The following is an 18542-nucleotide window of genomic DNA, read 5'->3' as shown; positions in this document are numbered from 1 at the left end:
CCCCAGCACCTCGTTCCCGGTAACCAAGAATCTGCCATTGTAGTGTTTTAGAGACTTACTTACTTCTTTAAATGAAAGCTGGAATTCTGGAGAAGGGGTGAGTAGCTTCAGAGGAGTGCCAGTGTAGCATATGGCATGTACCAGCTGTTTGTTTCCATGTACCACCTCCTTTCCCTCTTCCTCGCCTCGTCCCTACCCCAAATCTGACACATCTCCTCCTTCCTTAGGCTCATCCCATAAACCCTCAGTGTATCTTGCTGCCTTCAAAAGAGCATAAAAAATCCTTGCTCTGTGCATTATTTTCAGGGTGCACGAGCCACAGAGAAGCTAATGAGGAGCAGCTGCCAGACCCACTAAGGACTAGTCTACACTTAAAATGTACAGTGGCACAGCTGTATCGGCATACCTGTGCCGCTGCAAGAGTGCTTGTGCAGCCATGTTCTGTCGACGGGAGAGAGCTCTCCTGCCGACATAATAAAACTACCTAAATGAGAGGCGGTAGCTTTGTTAGTGGGACAGTGTCTCTTATCGACATAGCGCTGTCCACACAAGTGCTTATGCCAGCAAAATGTATGTTGCTCAGGGGTGGAGGGGTTCACACCTCTGAGCAACAAAAGTTTTGCTGGCATAAGCGCTAGTGTAGACCAGGCCTCCCTCTGTGCCGCTGGCTTAGGCCTGGTCTGCATACAGAGTTAAATCAACTCAAGACACCTTACACTGACCTAACTATGGAAGTGTCGACACTAAAATTTCGCTCCTGCTGACACAACTGTCCTGCTATGCTGATTTAATAATGCCAGCTCCACAAGAGACGTAGTGTCATGGCTGATATAGAGTTAGGTCGATGCAGGGTCAGTCTAGACTGTGTCACTTACACTGCCTGTCTCTGGCTTTCAGAAGCCGTCTCCCAATGCCCCACATTGGCAGTACAATTGGAACCAGCTCTCCTGGTGAGGACGTGCACCGCTGACACAAGGAGCGAAGTGCAGACATGCACCAGCGCTGTCATTACTGTGAGGACTGTATGCCAACGTAAGTTAGGGCAACTTAATTTTGTAGTGTAGACATGGCCTTAGTCATGCTTCTGACTGCCGGGTGCATCTGAAAGTGCCCTTTGGGCACCCATTGCACAGACCTCACCCCTCTCTCCTTGGGGCACTCACACAATGTAATCATGGATAACCACCAGCTTTGCAAATCTTCTGGGGTCTCAGCTCCCATTTGATCCGAGATGGTTCCCAAATGACTCAAGCTACCGAAAACACTACCCTCAGCACCTTCCTGGGAAGGTGGGTGAAGATGCAGGTCTGCCCTGAGCACACGATTGCAGGTTGCCCTTGCACAGGCAAAGGGGTCTACTCCAAATGATTATGTGTGGGGAAAGCCTGGAAAGAGCCTAACACCTGCCGTCAGTTGGCCTCCCACAGCCCCAGGGGCAGCCCCAGTGCTGTCTAGCAGTGTGGCCTACAGCATGCTGAGCACTGGACTGAGACTCAGGGCCCCTGGATTCCGTTCCTGGCTCCACGGCTTGGTGACCTTGGGCAAGTCATTTCCTCTCCTTGGGCCTCAGTTTCCCCACCTGGAAAATAGTGCTGATGATATTGACTTCCTCTGCCAAGTGCTTTGAGATGTGCCCGTGAAAAGCACTTTTTCCAGAACAGACGCTCTGGGGGAATCATCCCATGCAGCATTCAGCACGGCCCCACATCCTCACCAGAGCCCCCAGGCTGGGGGCCTCATTGGGGGAGCACAGCCCCAGGTCCCACCCTGCGGCAGCTCAGCGCCTATGGCACTCATCAAAGCCAGGCGCTTTGGGATGGGGCTGCGCTCTGGATCTCTCTGCATCGGAGGTCCTGTGGCACCAGGGCCGCGTGCCCCAGGATAGGGCCCTGTGAGAGTGGCACCCCCATACTGCCTCACAGATTTCCCCTGGTGCTGTCCAGCCATAGCAGACCACACCCTAGTCCCCCAATGCTGCCCATTCATGTGCCCCCACCTTGATGTCACCCAATCACGTGCCCCCCACCTTGATGCTGCCCACCCTATCACGCCTTCTCCCCTTGGTGTTGCCCAATCGTGCCCCTCCCCCCAGGCGATGCCCAATCGTGTCCCGCCTGGCGCTGCCCAACGGAGCCTTCGGGCATGGCCACTCTAGGCCCCTTCCTCTGACTCTATGGTGCGGGATCGCCCTTTCCTCGCTCCTCCGCCTCTCTATGGCTGGGCCCCGAGCCCCGCCCCTTCGCTGGCCGAGGGGCCGGCGCCTCAGTACGCGCGCGCGCGTTTGCGACTGCCTCGCGGCCCCGCCCCTGGTCGTTTGCGGCAGCGTAGCGCTTGGCGGCCCGGGGCTTGCCTCGCGGTTGCTAGGGTCGCTTTACGGCCCGGCGATGGCGGAGGGAGAGCGGGCGGAGCACGGCGGCGGCGGCCCCGGGCGGCCCCCCCGGGAGGGGGAGGCGGGGATGTTGGAGCGGGCGGAAGCCCTCAAGAGCCGGGCCAACGAGTACTTCAAAGGTAGCGGGGGGCTGCCAGATAAGGAGCTATTGGTGGGAGCCGGCGCCAGGAGGGGCTGCCAGATAGGGAGCCATGGGGGACAAGCCGTGAGGGGGAGGGAGCTGGCACACAGGGAGCCACTGTAGGGAGGGGCAAGGGAAGGAGCAGCTAGGGGGACCTGGCTGTGTGTGGGGGATGGTGGAGAGAGGGTCCTGCCAGCTAGGAGCCGGGTGAGGAGGGGCTACGGAGAGGGAGTCTTGTGTGGAGAGCAGAGTCGGAGGCAGCCTGGGCTAGTGGCTAGAGCAGGGGAGAGGGAGTCGGGGCTCCTGGGGTCTAGTAATAGCTTCCAAGGCTAGATGGGCTCACTGTGATCTCACATCTAATCTGATGCCTCATATAGCCCAGGCCAGAGACCTGCCCCGAAATAATTCTCCGAGCAGATCTTTTAGAAACCCACCCGTCCTGATTTAAACATGATTGGTGATGGAGAATCGACCACGACCCTTAGTAACTTGTTCCAAAGGTGGTTTACCCTCACCGTTAGAGGTGTGTCTTATGTGGGATTGATGGAAGTGGGAGGGCTGTGGGGTCTATACATTAGAGCAGGGGACTCACTCCTGGCTCTGCCACTGGCCTGTGGGGTGACCGTGGGCAGGATGAGTCCCTGCTCTGTGCTTCAGTTTCCCTGTCTGTAAAATGGGGGATAATGATACTGACCTGCTCTGTACAGTGTTCTGAGATTTACTGATGCAAAGCACTAGAAAGAAGTAGGGCTGATCACCGTTATTATTATTTGTTACATTCAGGGAAGCAGTGGATGCACACAGCCCTATTCACTCAGCCCCCGTGCCTCTTCCACCATCTGGAACTCTGTTTGTGGGTGTGCCAACAGAAAGGGCATTATAGTTTAAGAGCTAATGCTTTGCCCTTCTGTTGCTCTTTATCCAGTATCTCCAAACACTTTGCAAGGATTGGTTATTTAGCTGCTACATTCCCCTTGGCATCCTAATTTCACAGCTAGGGAAACTGAGGTAAAGGAAAGGGGGAGGTGACTTGTTCAGGTCACGCAAGCAGTCTGTAGCAGAGATGGGAATAGAACCCAGGAGTTCTGACTCCCAAGTTCCCTCTTCTAACCACACAGGTCTGCTCTACATTGGAAAGTTTTAGGGGTATAATTGTGGCTTGGGGAGTGATTTTTTTTTAACTGACACAGTTACACCAATACAAGCTGTCATGTAGAAGCAGTTCTATCAGGATCACATAGGGGAATAAACTATACTGGTCTAAGCACATTGAAACTGATGTAACAGAGTCCACACATTGGGGTTGTACTGCTGTAACTGTGCTGGTACATTTAAAGTGTAGATGTGCCCCGATACCCATCACTGGGGTATTAAATCCAAGTAAGAGATGCTGAGCTAGCAAAAGGCCTCAGATGTGTGTGTTTGTAGTGTATGTAGGGGGAGGGGAACATGTTCAGTTGAAGTGACTAACATAATGATCTGTTGACAGGGTTAGTGTTAGAGGAGACGGTGATCTGTCAGAGAGTTTGTCTACATATGGAGCTGTTCTAGAATAACTCCATGGTTGAATCAGTTCAAAATAAGCCGGTACAAACTCTGTATGTGGACACTCTTATTTCCATTCAAACCAGTCTTATTTCCGTTGATCTTAAATTGGTTAAGAATAATTTAAATTAACCAGAAACAAGCCCCTCTTAAATCAAGTGTCCACACAGCAATATGCACTGGTTTAACTAAATTGGTTTAAAATCCACTATAAATGAAACCAATTCAACTTTCTTGTGCAGACAAGTCCTTGTTCCAGAATAAGACCATCTAAACACAAAATTATTCTGGAGTGGCTATTCTGTTTTAAATTCATATTCTACCTTATTCTGAAGCATCTTTCTTGTGTAGACAAGTCCTTATTCTGGAATAAGAGTGCCTTTTTCCAAATCAGCTTAATCCATTTTGAAAATGGATGAAGCCAAACCAGAGCAAGGCCCTCTTGTTCCTGGGTAAATGTGTGAATACATGGAGTTACTCCTGAATGGCTGTTCTGCTTTAAATTCACACCCTACCTAATTCCGGTGTAACTTTCATGTGTAGACAAGTCCTGAGGTGAAGGAATTACTGTCTGATGCAGCAGAGGGCATATTCCCTCAGGGGAGGATTTATGGAGCAGAGTTTAATAGTGAGTGAGATTAAATAAATTATTGGAGCAAGCAACTGGCAGGAAAGCAAAGACCTTGCGGATGAACGTCATAGATAGGGCACTGGTTCCCATGTTCCCACCTCGTGGATTGGTTCTGAATGCTTCAGAAGCAGCCTGGCCTCCTCTGGGAGGTATGTGCAAACAGAGGTGGTTTCTCTGAGTTAAACACAGAGAGACTGGCTGTGCCCTGCCAGCTGGGAGCTGCCTTAAGAAATACATTAATAGGGTCATTGCTTTGCTTAACTTCCTTCTGCAGTAGGAGGAGTTCATGTACTATCCAAGAGCGCTACCCTCTTGGAAGAGGCCCTGTATGAGCTCGTTAAGACCCCTTGTCTTTAGGCCGGAGTTTCTTTCTGACCATGGTAATGTCTGGCTGGCCTTATGCTAAAGAGACCCCATCTCAACATCCCAGCTCTTAGAGCTTTCCAGCAGGAGATAGCCTCCTTCCTTGCTGTTTGTCAGTCATTTCTTTATTGCTTTAACCCTCCTCTCTGCAGGCAGCCCTTCATTCATGTCCCAACCCCCAGACACCACTCTTACCTCTAGGTATGATCCCTCCAGGCCAGGATGAGGACTATGAGGAAGTCTGCACTTCATGTTCTGGAATTTAAACAAAAGCTGGCACCGCCACCAACTCTAGGAACACAGGATGCGGCAGACTGGATCAGATCTGATGGCTGATAATTCCGGTATCCCATCTCTTCCCAGCTCTCAGTACTAGTTGCTTCAAAGGAAGGTGCAATGATGGAATTACCTGATCAGAGCAGAAGGGTTCTTCCCCATCAGTTAGCGATTGGCTCTTGCCCTGAAACAAGAGGGCTCATAGCACTTCTAAAAGTGCTTTGTCTCATATCTAACTGAGGGGTGGAGAGAAGAAATAGGGAAGTATCTCTGTCTAGAAGCTGTCACCTGGCTCAGTGTCTGGTGGGATGAAGTGATCAGTTATCTCTTTACTAGAGTTGAAGCACCTATACTGCACACACAAAGTTTCACGTGTTGCAAGTGGTCCTGTTGAGTTGAGTGGAGTTGCTCTAATGTTTCAAGTTAATCATGTGTAGAGGAAGGATGGCTAAGTGATCATGGCACTCTAGTTTGGGACTGTGGAGACCCAGATTTAATTCCCTGCTCTGCCACAGATTTCCTGTGTAACCTTGGAAAGTCACTTCCCCTCTCTGTGCCAGTGGGGATAACAGCACAGCTGTGCCTAGTTGGAGTGTGGTGAGAATAAATACACTAAGGCTTGTGAAGTGCTTTAAATTCTATGGATAAGAAGTTCCATATAAGAGAACGGTATTATCAAATGCTGAGAGGATCAGATCCCTAGCTTCTAAGTGACTGCTGTGTAATGTGTAGCTGTATTGTCTAGTGTTTAAAGCACTGTTGAGGGGGAAATAAATCATTTTATGTTTAAAATGTGATGGTGTAATAGATTTTCAGTCCCAAAGGGATACATTATATTATCCAGATTCATATTTTAGGTTTGATTAAACTTCAAGTCTGTGACTTGCAGTGAATCTGCCACTAGGGGCTTCCTTCATAGCCCTTTAAAAATATCTGGTATTAATTCCGGGGGGCTTCAGTGCTAAGAGGTGTCAATAAGATTGCAGTGATTTCAAAGAAAAGGAAAAAACCGGTCAAGGGGCTGGAGGGACTGGCTGGGGAAAGCAAAACTTTTCTAGTTTGGCCAAATGATGACTGGTGGGGGGCGGTACAGAATTACCTAGGGCTCGTCTACACTGCTGGCAAAATTTGGCTGCAATCAACAGCTTGTGTAACTCCCATCAACTTCATAACTTCTGTTTAGCATGCCGTCTTCGCTACGCCGATGGGAAGTGTGTAGCTGTCGATCCAGTGCTACATATTTTGGGGAGGTGGTTTCATTAGATTGATTTCTGAATCGATTGAGCGTGTCTTCATTGCTGCTCAATTGAACTGGAAAAATCGATTAACGGCGGCGACTTTGCCACCATCAGTTTAGACATAGCCTTTGTAGCGTCCATGGCAGCGAACGTTACTGCAATACAAGGAGATGAAACAAAGCAAGGGGTGAGTATCAGGGAGAAGATTCCTGGCTTTGACAATTAATCTTAACAGGATCTCAATCTCAGGAAGGGAAGGAAATTGTATCGGGTCTAGACATAGTGAAAGGCTAGTCTGGGCCTGAGCCCTGTGCTGGATTCAGTGGGATCTAGTAGCTTGTGGCTTTCACTGATTTCAGTGACTTTTGGGATGATCAGTGACCTCATTTAAAGGTGATTGGTGGTGGGGGGTGTCCAGGCTGGGGATCTGTCCGTGTCAGGTTGCTCTGTGTAGAACGGGGCATCAAATAGCAAGCCCCTGGCCTGGCAGCCAGCAAGCGAGTTTACAGCAGCTGCTGTACCCTGCAGGAAAGCAATAGCCAGCCAGGGCTCCATGGGGGAGGTGGGGCTGAATACCTAGTCCCCAGCAAGGGATATGGTCTTCAGGCTTTTTGTCTAGCTCTAGGTTGCCCAGGATCTGCAGGGTGTTTTGAGGGGCTTCAGCATGATCTCTCCAGGCAGAAGCACTCAGCATGGGGGTGGTTTGATTGGGCTGAGCAGTCATGCTGCATGTTTTCTCTGTATGCTGTCCCAGCTCTATGTAAATAGTTGGTTCAGCAGATCTCAGTAGCACTACCCAGAAAGACCACAGGCTTTGGTTGGTGGCAGAAATGCTCGGCCAGGTTTATGGTCTACAAAGCATGTTATCAGCGTCCCACACACTGCACAGGTACACTGCATGTCTGCTCATGACAAGGTACCAGCACGTTCAACGTCAGGTTGTCCCCTAAGCCAGTACAAAGAATCAAGGGGTATTTCTGGGGTGAAACAAACAAATTATGTACCACCTTCCGTGCTTTATGATGTCTGTTTGTTACCTCCCATTGTACCTTGCTCCTGATGTCTTGGACAAAACATCCCTGTTCATCACTCCTATCAAACCATCTTATCTTGTGCTCGATTGGGGCAGACCTGTGCTAGCCTTCTGGAATGTGTTTACACGAATAGCCGGTGCCTCGTTCTTCTTAGGACTGCCTGTGTCTTAGTCACACTTGCCAGGCCTTTGTCAAGTGCATGTACTGGACAGCGAACTTGTACGCAAGCGTCTACTCGATGACAGGGCCTGACGTTGGCTCCTGGCATAGCCTGGCTTTGCTGCCTGTGGGTCAGGCCGCAGGTCTTGCCCCAGGCCCTGTGCTCCAGGCTCTCTCTCTTTACTACACTGTGCCTCAGAATGCCTGTCTGAGGGGGCTGGGGTGGATGAAGGCTTCCTGGGTTCTGCCTTCCCCTCTGGGCCTCTGATGTAGCATTGTGGGGCTGGGCCAATCCTGCCCCGCTGTTGAATGCAGCTCAGCTTCTGTGTGGGGAGTGTCCCAGGGCCACATTCTGCCAAAGCCACTGGGCTGGGGGGCAAACCAGCCTCTTGGGAAGGCTTGAGCTCTGGAGGGGTGCCGGGGAGCTTATGAGGTTGATGCTTACCATGGACTCCTAGGTGCTGCCTTTACAGTGCCTTTACAGTGCCTTACCTGGCAGGGAAAGGGGCCCTGCTGGCTCACCGGGGTGGGGGAAGGTCACTGGTTGGTCCCAGTCATCCTGGAGCCCACTGACCCCCCGTCTCTGCTCCACTCTCCAGGCAAGGATTATGAGAATGCCGTGAAGTATTACAGCGAGGCCATTGACCTGAACCCCACCAACGCCATCTACTATGGGAACCGCAGCCTGGCCTACTTGCGCACGGAGTGCTATGGCTATGCCCTGTCTGACGCCACCAAGGCCATCGAGCTGGACAAAAAGTACATCAAAGGCTACTACCGGCGGGCTACCAGCAACATGGCCCTGGGCAAGTTCAAGGCAGCCCTGCGCGACTATGAGACGGTGAGTGCAAGCGGGGCGCTCTCCTGCGCTCGCAGGGAATCCAGGGCCAGCGCCGCAGTTCCCTCCGGTGTTGCAATGCTTGGGCTTGACTTCTGCCTTTGGTAGCGGCAGCCACCCCAAAGTTGGTAAGGTCACCTGGGTGCAGCTGAGAGCAGAATGAGCCTTGGAGGGCATCTGTACCCAGAAGGTTGATGGGTCGAAATGGGGTGGGGGACAGGTAGGACTAGGATACCACTGAACAAAGAGATATTCAGCCCCCGTCCTAGGGAATGTTTCCCATCCGTCAGGCCTGCTAGACTGGAGAATTGTCTCTCTGGGGAAAGATAGAGATCCCACTGCTTGGGAAACAAAGATGTGGTGATGTCCGAAAACCAGCCCCCTAACTTCCTCCCTCTGCCTCGTGGGTCTACATCCCACCTGCTCGCTGTGCTGGTGCTAGCACATTTCACTCCTGCCAGGCCATGCAGCTGAGAGCAGGGCGCTGCGTAGAATTCTGCGCCTGCCAAGCTCCCCATCTTATCTCCCAGCTGGGCTCGGTGCTGTGCAATGCAGAGCCTGGGGTTGCATTTCACCCCTTGCAGCACTTTTAACTAGGCTTGCTCACTGCAGCACAGTGGCTTGCTGTAGCATCCGGTTTTGATGCCCCTGACCCGTTGGCTGAAATCGTGTTTTCCCCCTTTGGCGACCGGAGTTGGAAATCTGGAATCAGTCACCGTGGGATTTAAACTCCTCTCCAAGCCATTACGATTCATTTCAATATCAGTATTGCTGTCCTTTCGAAGCCTAGATCAGTGACAGACTGCACCCAGGCTCCATCGGCACTGCCCTAAAGGCCCTTGACTCCGTCAGGGGCCTGCCCCTGCTTTGCTGAGCAGGGCGGCTGGTCTAGAAAGGATGTGGCAGATCCTAGTACTGGCTGCATTGCCATGCTGGAGACATGGGCTTGGGGATATCTGTGCGGTCTCCCAGGGGGACACTGGGCAAGTAGAACATTAGGGTGCGTGGGATTAGTGAGGGGTTGGCTAATTGTACCCCATGGGCATTGATAGCTTGGGCTCGGTGATTCTTTCACAAAGGCGGCACCTGGCTTAGGCTGAGAGAGAAAGGAGAGGCCCCTCCATGACCTTCCCCCAAGCAACGTTATAGTACCCCTAGGTAGGACACAGGCCCAACCTCCTCCAAACAATAATGATTGTTTCTATTAAGGGGTTCTCACCATGCTTTCAGTGGGTGAGGCTAAGTGATGTGCCCAGTGCCACAGAGCTAGGAGTAGAACCCAGGAGTCCTGACCCACGCTGCCCTGCTCTAACCATTAGACTCCACTCCCAGAGCCAGGACTAGAACCCGGGGTCCTGCCTCCCAGCCTAATGCCAAGCATCACACTTCCCCGTGCCCTTCCTTGGCATCCCCCTCTGTCTGCCTGCCCCTCCGTTTCTCCGTCCTGCCTGACACTGGCCTTTGATGGGCTCTGTCCTCTCCCCCTCCCAGGTGGTGAAGGTGAAGCCAAATGACAAAGATGCCAAGATGAAGTATCAGGAGTGCAACAAGATTGTGAAGCAGAAGGCGTTTGAACGCGCCATCGCCAGTGACGAGCACAAGCGCTCTGTGGTCGACTCCCTGGACATAGAGAGCATGAGTGAGTTCGGGACAGGGCTGCGGGCCTGGCTTCACTGGAGCGCTGGGGGAGGAACCGGCTAGTTCGGGGGGCCATGAGCTCTCAGGCGGTGCAAGGAGCTAATGGACTCCTTGGATGTCTAAACGGGGATAGTGGGTAGAGATGGGGGGGATTTTCCCTCTGTACCCAGCCTTGGTGAGCCAGCTGCTGGATTCCACATCCAGCTCTGCATTTTGAAAAGGATGTTGCAAAATTGTCGAGGGTGCGGAAAAGAGCCAGTAAAACAATGTGCAGGTTGGAGAAATGCCTGATATTGAGAGACTGCTGGAGCTCGATCTGTGTAGCTGATTCAGGAGACGATTGAGAGGTGACTCGATTGCGGTGTCTAAGCTCCTTCATGGGGAGAAAATCCTGGGGCAGTGAAGGGCTCTGCCATCTGCAGGGAAAGGCAGAACAGGAACCGATGGCTGGAAGGTGAAGCTGGACAAATTCCAGCAGGAATAAGGCCCACCTGTTTAACAGTGCGGGTGAACAACCACTAGAACAAACTGCTCAGGGAAGTGGTGGGTTCTCCGTCTCTTGGTGTTTCCCAGTCCATCCTGGCTGCCTTTCTGGAGACACTTTAGTCAAACGCAAGTGATGAGGCTCAGAACTGGGGTCGCTGGGGGAAATTCTCTGACCTGTGCTATACAGGAGGTCAGACTGGGTGGTCTAATGGCCTCTTCAGGCCTTAGATAACAAGCAGGGGAGCAGACCATGGTTGAAAGGCTGAAGGATCCGCTGGCTCTGTGCTGAGCTGCGGTTGCTGGTCTGAAGCTGGCTCTTAGTGGGCTAGTGCCCACACTGCATCGTGTCTCCTCGGTGCCTGGCGCCCTATTGCTTTCACCTGCGGTGATGTAAACTATTCAGGGACGAGACAGGCCCCTGGGTCAGACTTATTTTAATGAGGCTGTTGTGTTATGGGGCACAGACGTGCTTGTGGCTGAAGCTCAGGACTGGGGAGTCAGGACTCTTGGGTTCGATTCCTGAGCCTGCTGCTGACTCACTGCGACCCTGGGCGGATCCCGTCCCCTCTCTGGGCCTCAGTTTCCCTATACCTATTCTCTGAATATCCCAGAGTGCTTTTCAGACATTAGCGAAAGCCTCCCAGCTCCCTGAGACAAATGTATGTGGGAAAGTGAGGCACAAACAGGGGAGGTGGCTTGGTCTTGGTCAACCAGTCAGTAGTAGCACTGGGAATAGAATCCAGGAGTTGCAGCCCTGTCACCTTCTGTAAGCATCATGCCCCACTTCTTTCCAGAGCTGGGAACAGAACCCAATTCCCTGACTCCCCAGTCCTCTATTTTAACCAGTCCACCATTCCCCCAAAGCTGAGCAGGGCAGGAGTTGGCGCTCATTGTTACCTGGATTGGAATGATAGGAAGGTGCCGGTGTCAGAAATAGCCACGGCCGGGGCTAGATATTTCTGAGACTCCTGAGAGCAAAGACTTTGTGTTTGCGGCTCCGGCAGGATGCAGGGGCAGCTTCCCCGAGAGCTCTCTCCTGGTTGCTGGGACTAATGCAGTGTGGAAAGTGCTGCCAGAGCTTCCCAAATAGGTGAGGAACAGAGCACGGGGTGGAGATGGAAATAGCAAAAATATATTGGCACTGGCCCTGCTGCTTCCCTGGCCGCTTCCCTGACCAGGACGGCCTCTCTTCATCAGTCTCCGGATGTGTCTCTGGTACCAGCTCTGCTCTGGCCCTGCCGCTACACCACTGGGGGGTAGATGCTTTGCTGCAGTGATGGAAGGGGTTTTCCATGGCTGTAGTTAATCCACCCTCTTGAGAGCTGGTGGCTAGACTGACCGAAGAATGGTGTCAGTAGTGTCTACATTGGGGTGTGAAAAATTCACACCTGGGAGCGACACAGCTAGCTTGATATTTTAGGTGTGTCCAGGCCTGAGCTGAAGCCTCGTTTCTTGCCCCTTGCTGTTAATGATATGTATTGCAGTAGTGCCCGGCAGGAGGATGGCCTAGTGGTTAGGGACGCTAACCTGAGACTTGAGAGATCTGGGTTTGGTTTCCTGTTCTGCCACAGACTTGCTTGGTGACCGACAATTCACATTGCCTCTCTGTGCAGATAACAGCCCTGCTCTGCCTCCCAGGGAATGTGTGAGCATAAACCCATTAAGATTGTGAGGCAATGGGGGCCTGAAAAGTACCTGAGATAGACAGGCCTCTCCTGAGGCTGGTTCCCTTGTTTGACTAGTTCTGCGCACACATGCAGTGAGAGGGAGCGCCTCTGAGAGCTTGCAGTGCAAATACACAGGCAGGAGGAAGGAATTATCATCGACCTCCTACAGAGGAAGAACTGATACACAGCAGGATTAATTGAATCGGCCAGGACCATGCAGGGAATCTGGACGGAGCTGGGAATTGAACCCTGAACCTCCTGAGTTCCAGTCCAAACTCTTGTGCAGCATGCAGTCTGCTGTTAAACAGCTGCTGTGTTCTACCCCCATGGCGGGCTACCAAACAGCACAGAAGTGGGGGGAAATGAAGAGAGAAAGATATTGCTTCATAGTCAGTGAAAGATACTTGTGTGACAGCTCTGGAGAGGGATGTCCTCTTAGTTGCAGGATAGCCCCCATCTTGGCAGCTGGTGGGAAGCCGGCATGTATATTGCAAACGCTGCAGCTCGCCTTGGCACGCACAATGAAAATCCATCCCTCTTTCAGGTGCCTTCCTGCACGTCCCTGTCCGCTGGTAACACTGCCAGCATCTTAGGGCAGCAGTTTTCAACCTTTACAGAATACAGTACTACACTTTTCAGGAGTCTAATTTGTCTTGCGTACCCCCAAGTTTCACCTCACTTAAAATCTACTTGCTTACAAAATCAGACATAAAAATGCAGAAGTGTCACAGCACGCTAACACTGACAAATTGCTGACTTCATCATTTTTACCATATCATTATAAAATCAATCAATTGGAATATAAATATTGTCGTTACATTTCAGTGTATAGTATATAGAGCAGTATAAATAGGTCACTGTATGAAATTTTAGTTTGTACTGGCTTCGCTAGTGTTTTTATGTAGCCCGTTGTAAACGTAGGCAAGTATCTCGATGAGTTGATGTACCCCCTGGAAGACCTCTGCGTACCCCCAGTTGAGAACTATGCTCTGGGAAGACGAGAGCAAGCCCTGGGGATTGGGCAGGCGGAGCTGCGGGCAGGAGAGAGGGGGCCCAGGAGGGCAGGGAGCTGGCCTGGTCCCTTCCTTCTCCTGGGACTCACCTGCCGCCTGCAGAGCCGGGTTGGGAGCTGATCACAGCCATGCTGCTCTGGCTCACTCAGCAGCTAAGTGCCGCATGGCAGTGGGCAGCACCTGCTTGGCCCCCACTCTTCCGGCACCCCTGGGGTGGTAACCAGACTTTTGGTGTCCGCTCAGTGTTTCTGGCCAAACACTATCAGGTGTCCTTTTTGACCGGACTTTCCAGTCAAATGCTGGACACCTGCAACGCTAGCTCTGCTGTGAGCAGACCCAAATGCATTGAGTTCAAGGCTTCTTCCTCCTAGCCAGTTCAAAGGACAGGGTTCTGCCCCAAGTGGCAGTTCAAACACTCGTCACCAAGTCGATGAGCGGAAGAGGCTTCTGTGTTCACGATCTCCAATGTTTATCGATCTTAGAGTCACAGCAAATAGAGACCAAAAAAGGGCAGTGAGATCTTCCCTTGGGGCCAATCCAGGGTTCTTGCTCATTGGTTTCCACCACATCCTTTCATAGGAACCATGGGGCATCCCACAGAGAGAAGGCCACTGGCCAAGGGACTGCTCTTTCATTCCTTGTTTTGCTGAGTCAAGGTTTCATTGGTGACTCAAAGGGACTGTGGCTGCAGGGCATCCCCAATAGCTGCACGTGTCCTCTCCCTGCTCTACATGATGCCGTGCGTGGATTGCGGCCTGTGAGCGAGGGAAACTGCCAAACTTACAGTCAGAAAAGCGGTTCTGCATCAGCAGCCCCTTCTTGCTTGGTAGATCTAGTGCCACAGCCCCACCTGCTGGCTGCTGCCTGGTAGGAGCCAGCACAACCACGAGAGAGTGAGCTGTGCTCGGTGCTGCTTCCTGCAGCCTGCACAGAGCCGGCAGTCACCTTCTGGCTGCCCTTTCTTGCCGGGGGCGGCGCCGGAGGGAGCCCATTTTCAGTGTTTGGAGCCGGAGTGCTGCATGGTAGCGAAATCCTCCTTCTGGCTCTTAAACTGAGCCTATGAAGTGGTGTGGTCGAGAGGGACGCCGTTGCCATGCTGTTCAATTTCTGTCATGGTGTTTTAATGAGAGGATCCTCCAGCCTAGCCTAAGAGCTTGTCACTTAGAGGGGGTGGGACTTGTGAAGGCTGACCTCGGATGCCTGGCTTTCTGTTTGCCTTCAAGAGGAAGAGGAGTTGGGACCTGGCATGTGTCTGATTCCCGGCACGCCATAAAGCTACAGAATGGGACTAGCTGAGAGCTCTGGCGGGGATGAGCACTGGCCTGTATCCTGCAGGGGATCCCTCAGCTTGCTAACAGTGAAGCATGGCAAACGCTGCAAGTGACGCACCGTGCCTGGTTGGCTGGGAATTCGGCACAGTCATGCTCACAAAGACAAGGAAGGGGTGGCTGCAGTAGTTAACTAAAGGATGGTGCAATGCACCCCTGGACGTAGGAGCAGGGTGACTTTATAACATGCTTGCCTTGTAAGTACCTAGCCTTTAAATGATGCCCCCTCTAGCATGTGGATTTGCTTTGTTAGGAGACTATGATCTAGTCTTGCTGCCTGTTCCATGGATATCTTGCCGTAACTGCCTACTGCAAAGATTCACATCTCATGAACGCAACTACCAAAAGTTGCAGCTCTGGGCCTCGTGCAATAGCTAGATGGCCTCTGTGTCGCCTCTGCTTTGTGTAGTTTTAATCCATGATCTCACACTGATTGCACACACCACCGCCTTGTGTGTGTCATCAGCACGAGACTGCAGGGATGTGGCTGGAGAGGAATGTATGTGTGGGATTCCAAATTAGCCAAGTGATTTGGGAAAGGATTGTGATGGAGTGGTGTTACTCTGACCACAGATGATGCTGATTCATCATGACTAAAACCCAGGACTGGAAGCTGGCATACCCAAGTTGTAGTAACAGGTGCAGGAGCTCCACGTTACTGTAATATAGTATCTATTTTACAGTAACCTGCCAGTGATCAACCCCTCCCATTATGCCAGACAATGCAATCCACAGTGATACAGTCCATGCCTCCCAGAGCTTGCAATCTAAATAGATAAGGTAGGCAGAAAGGAAGGCTCGTTGTCCCTGTTTTACAGATGAAGAGCTGAGTCCCAGAGAGATTAAGGATAAATCTTTCAAAAGTGCCTTACTCTCATTTATAAAAGATCCAAAGTCAACGAGACTCGGGAGCCTCAGACCTTTAGGGCCAGGTTTTCAGAGAGGTCTAGGCACCTAAAGAGGCAGATTGGCACCTAGTGGGATTTTCAGAGGCACCTAAGCAGGTTTCAATGAAATCAATGGAAGTTAGGCACCTCATCTGCCCAGGCACTGTGGAAATCCCTTAGTTAAGCACCTATCTGCATCTTTAGGCTCCCAAACATCTTTGAAAACCTGGCTCTAGGTAACTGAGAAGCCCAGTTCCTGCTGATTTAATCGAAACCTGCTTAGTCACTTCTGGAAATTCTTGCTTCAGGCCACCCAGCGAGTCCATGGCAGAGGCAGGAACTAAACCCATCACTGCCAAGTCCCGGTCAGGTGTTGTAACCCTCCTCCCTGGTTTCTGTCCAGCACCAGAGGGGCCTGCATCATCTGTGGCAGGGATGCAGGCTTTCCGCTGGCTTTCCAACTCTGGTGGTGCAGACCAGACACAGGATTGTTAGCCCGGTGGAGTCAGTGCTGGTCCAGGCTTATGCAAAGGGCTTTGCCAGAAGAGCATTGTGGGGTGTTTTCTGTCAGTGACTACGGATCAAATTTGCTTCATTTATAAGGGCAAAAGGCTCCCTCTTCGCCAGGATGTTTCCAGTGCCTTAGGAAGAGGCCTAGGTAGCCTGGTGGCCTAGGATCAAAGCCATTTGTTTCAGACAGCACATGTGGTGTGGCTAGGCTTTGCTCTTCTTTTTTTGGGTGAATCACCCAAATAATTTTTCCTCATAACTTTCCAGCTTCCGGGCTATTTGTAGACATTGTGGGGGCTTAGATTTGGAAGAGCTGGGCTGTTAACTGGTCAGCCTGGCCCGTTTCCACCCAACCAGTCAGCATGGCGAGAGAGGAAAGTGTGTCCTCTTCCGACTAGGGTACGCCAGATTTATACAGTCTGTGACTTCTTATTCTCCTTGACAGTGTCCTTCCTAGGGTGGCTTCGGAGGGGAAGGGGGTAGATTTGACCGTGAAGGCTGTGGCGTATTGGCCATAGAGGGTGATGTCTGGCTGGAGGAGCAGAGGATTCAAACCTTGGTTGCTTGGGGGTCTGTGCTGCTGAGAGGTAGGGTACAGCTGAGAGTAAGGGGGTGCTATGGTGGCTTTAAGACACATTTGTGCCCTCCCAATCTTGGGGTGCTCCAGAGGCTAGAGAGGCTCTCCCAGCATATCTTAGATAACCCTGGGGGCCTGTAAGTCAGTGGTTCTCACCCTTTCCAGATTACTGTTCCCCTTTCAGGAGTCTGATTTGTCTTGCACACCTCAAGTTTCACCTCACTTAAAAACCACTTGCTTACAAAATCAGACATTATAATACACAAGTGTCACAGCAAACTAGCACTGACAAATTGCTGACTTTCTCATTTACCATATAATTATAAAATAAATCGAATGAATAGAAATATTGTACTTACATTTCAGGGTATAGTCTATAGAGCAGTATAAACAAGTCATTGTCTATGAATTTGCAGTGGGGAAGGTCTAGGTTGGATATTAGGAAAAACGTTTTCCCTAGAAGGGTGGTGAAGCACTGGAATGGGTTATGGGTTACCTAGGAAGGAGATGGAATCTCCATCCTTGGAGGTTTTTAAAGTGCGGCTTGACAAAGCCCTGGCTGGGATGATTTAGTTGGGGTTGGTCCTGCTTTGAGCAGGGGGTTGGATTAGATGACTCCTGAGGTCCCTCCAAACCTTAATCTTCTATGATTCTATGAAATTTTAGTTAGTACTGACTTTGCTAGTGCTTTTTATCTAGCCTGTTGTAAAACTAGGCAAATATCTAGATGAGTTGATGTACCCCCTGGAAGAACTCTGCGTATCCCTCGGAGTACACGTACCCCTGGTTGAGAACCACTGATCTAAGTCACAACAGCCTCCAGGGCCTGCCCTTTGGGCCATAGCACTATGGGTTATGCTTGGCTTGTCCCAACCCTAACACACTCCTTGTGCAAGGGCTTGTGAGAGACGCATCTGTGGACAGCCTTTCAGCTGTCTTCCAGAGTGCCAGCACCAGGGAGAATCCTGGCCTGGCTGGATCTGGGGGTTTGGGGCCTCTTCACACCACTTTGGCTCTTCTGTGTAAAGGGGCTGGACGGAGCTGCTGATTTCACCCCTTTTCACTTCCTTACTTTTGAGCATGTGTCTGTGATAGATAGCCTGAAATGTCTGCCTCTGACTTCGTGGTTCTCTGATTCAGACCTGACTCCACAAACTGTGGCTAACACCCCTCCTCTAAATGAACACTGTCATGCAGGTCAATAAAAAGTCACTGATTTGTGTAAATCCAGAACACTCTGTTTGGAACAGTACTGGCATTCCTGTCTTGCTGTGCTGACTGAATGAACTGGGTTGAATGAAGGCGCTACGATCATGCAAATAATAATATGGGGAAAGGCCAACAAGTAGCTAGGAGGTCGCTGTTAATAGCTAGGCTGTTCCAAATGGTGTCTATAAATAGCCCTTCAGCTGGAAAATTACAAGGAAAAATGATTTTGTGACTCGAGTCGTAGCAAAGCATCCTATTGGGTGCTGAAATCTCCTGAAATTCTGACTCTTTAGGTTAACAGATTAATCAGTATTAATGGTAGGGGAGGTATCATTAGGTCATCTAGTCTGACCTCCTGTATAGCACAGGCCATAGAAATCCATCCTGCTCTCCATACTGAGCCCTTTAACTTGTGATGGGCTAAGCGTCTCTTCCAGAAAGGCAGCCGGTCTTGGTCTGAAGCCAGTGAGAGATGGAGAATCCACTCCTTCTTGTGGGAGTTGGTGCCAGTGGTTAATTGCCCTCACACTTTAACATTTGGAAAAAGAGGAGAGGAGACCTTAAAAAGTCTGGGTGTCGGCCCTGTTACAAATATCTCCAGTGTTAATTTCAGCTCAGCAGGACTCTGTACTT

At 51.1% G+C, this 18542-nt stretch overlaps 1 protein-coding gene across 1 annotated transcript in view; it reads left to right on the top strand.

Moving 5' to 3' along the window:
• Positions 1-2308: 2308 nt before the first annotated feature.
• PPP5C (protein phosphatase 5 catalytic subunit) overlaps positions 2309-18542 on the top strand; it is a 65299-nt gene continuing 49065 nt past the window's right edge. The window contains exons 1-3 of the mRNA XM_067556796.1: positions 2309-2508; positions 8356-8597; positions 10086-10233. Coding sequence (XP_067412897.1) covers positions 2385-2508; positions 8356-8597; positions 10086-10233 — 514 coding nt within the window. The 5' untranslated portion in view covers positions 2309-2384. The remainder of the gene's footprint in view (positions 2509-8355; positions 8598-10085; positions 10234-18542) is intronic.

The sequence above is a fragment of the Emydura macquarii genome, unplaced genomic scaffold, assembly GCF_026122565.2.
Source record: "Emydura macquarii macquarii isolate MOO-44397 ecotype Brisbane River unplaced genomic scaffold, CSIRO-AGI_Emac_v2 contig_1790, whole genome shotgun sequence".
In the NCBI taxonomy this organism is placed as follows: Eukaryota; Metazoa; Chordata; order Testudines; family Chelidae; genus Emydura; species Emydura macquarii.
Note: the sequence above shows the minus strand (reverse complement) of the source record. Positions and strands in the feature narration are given on the sequence as shown.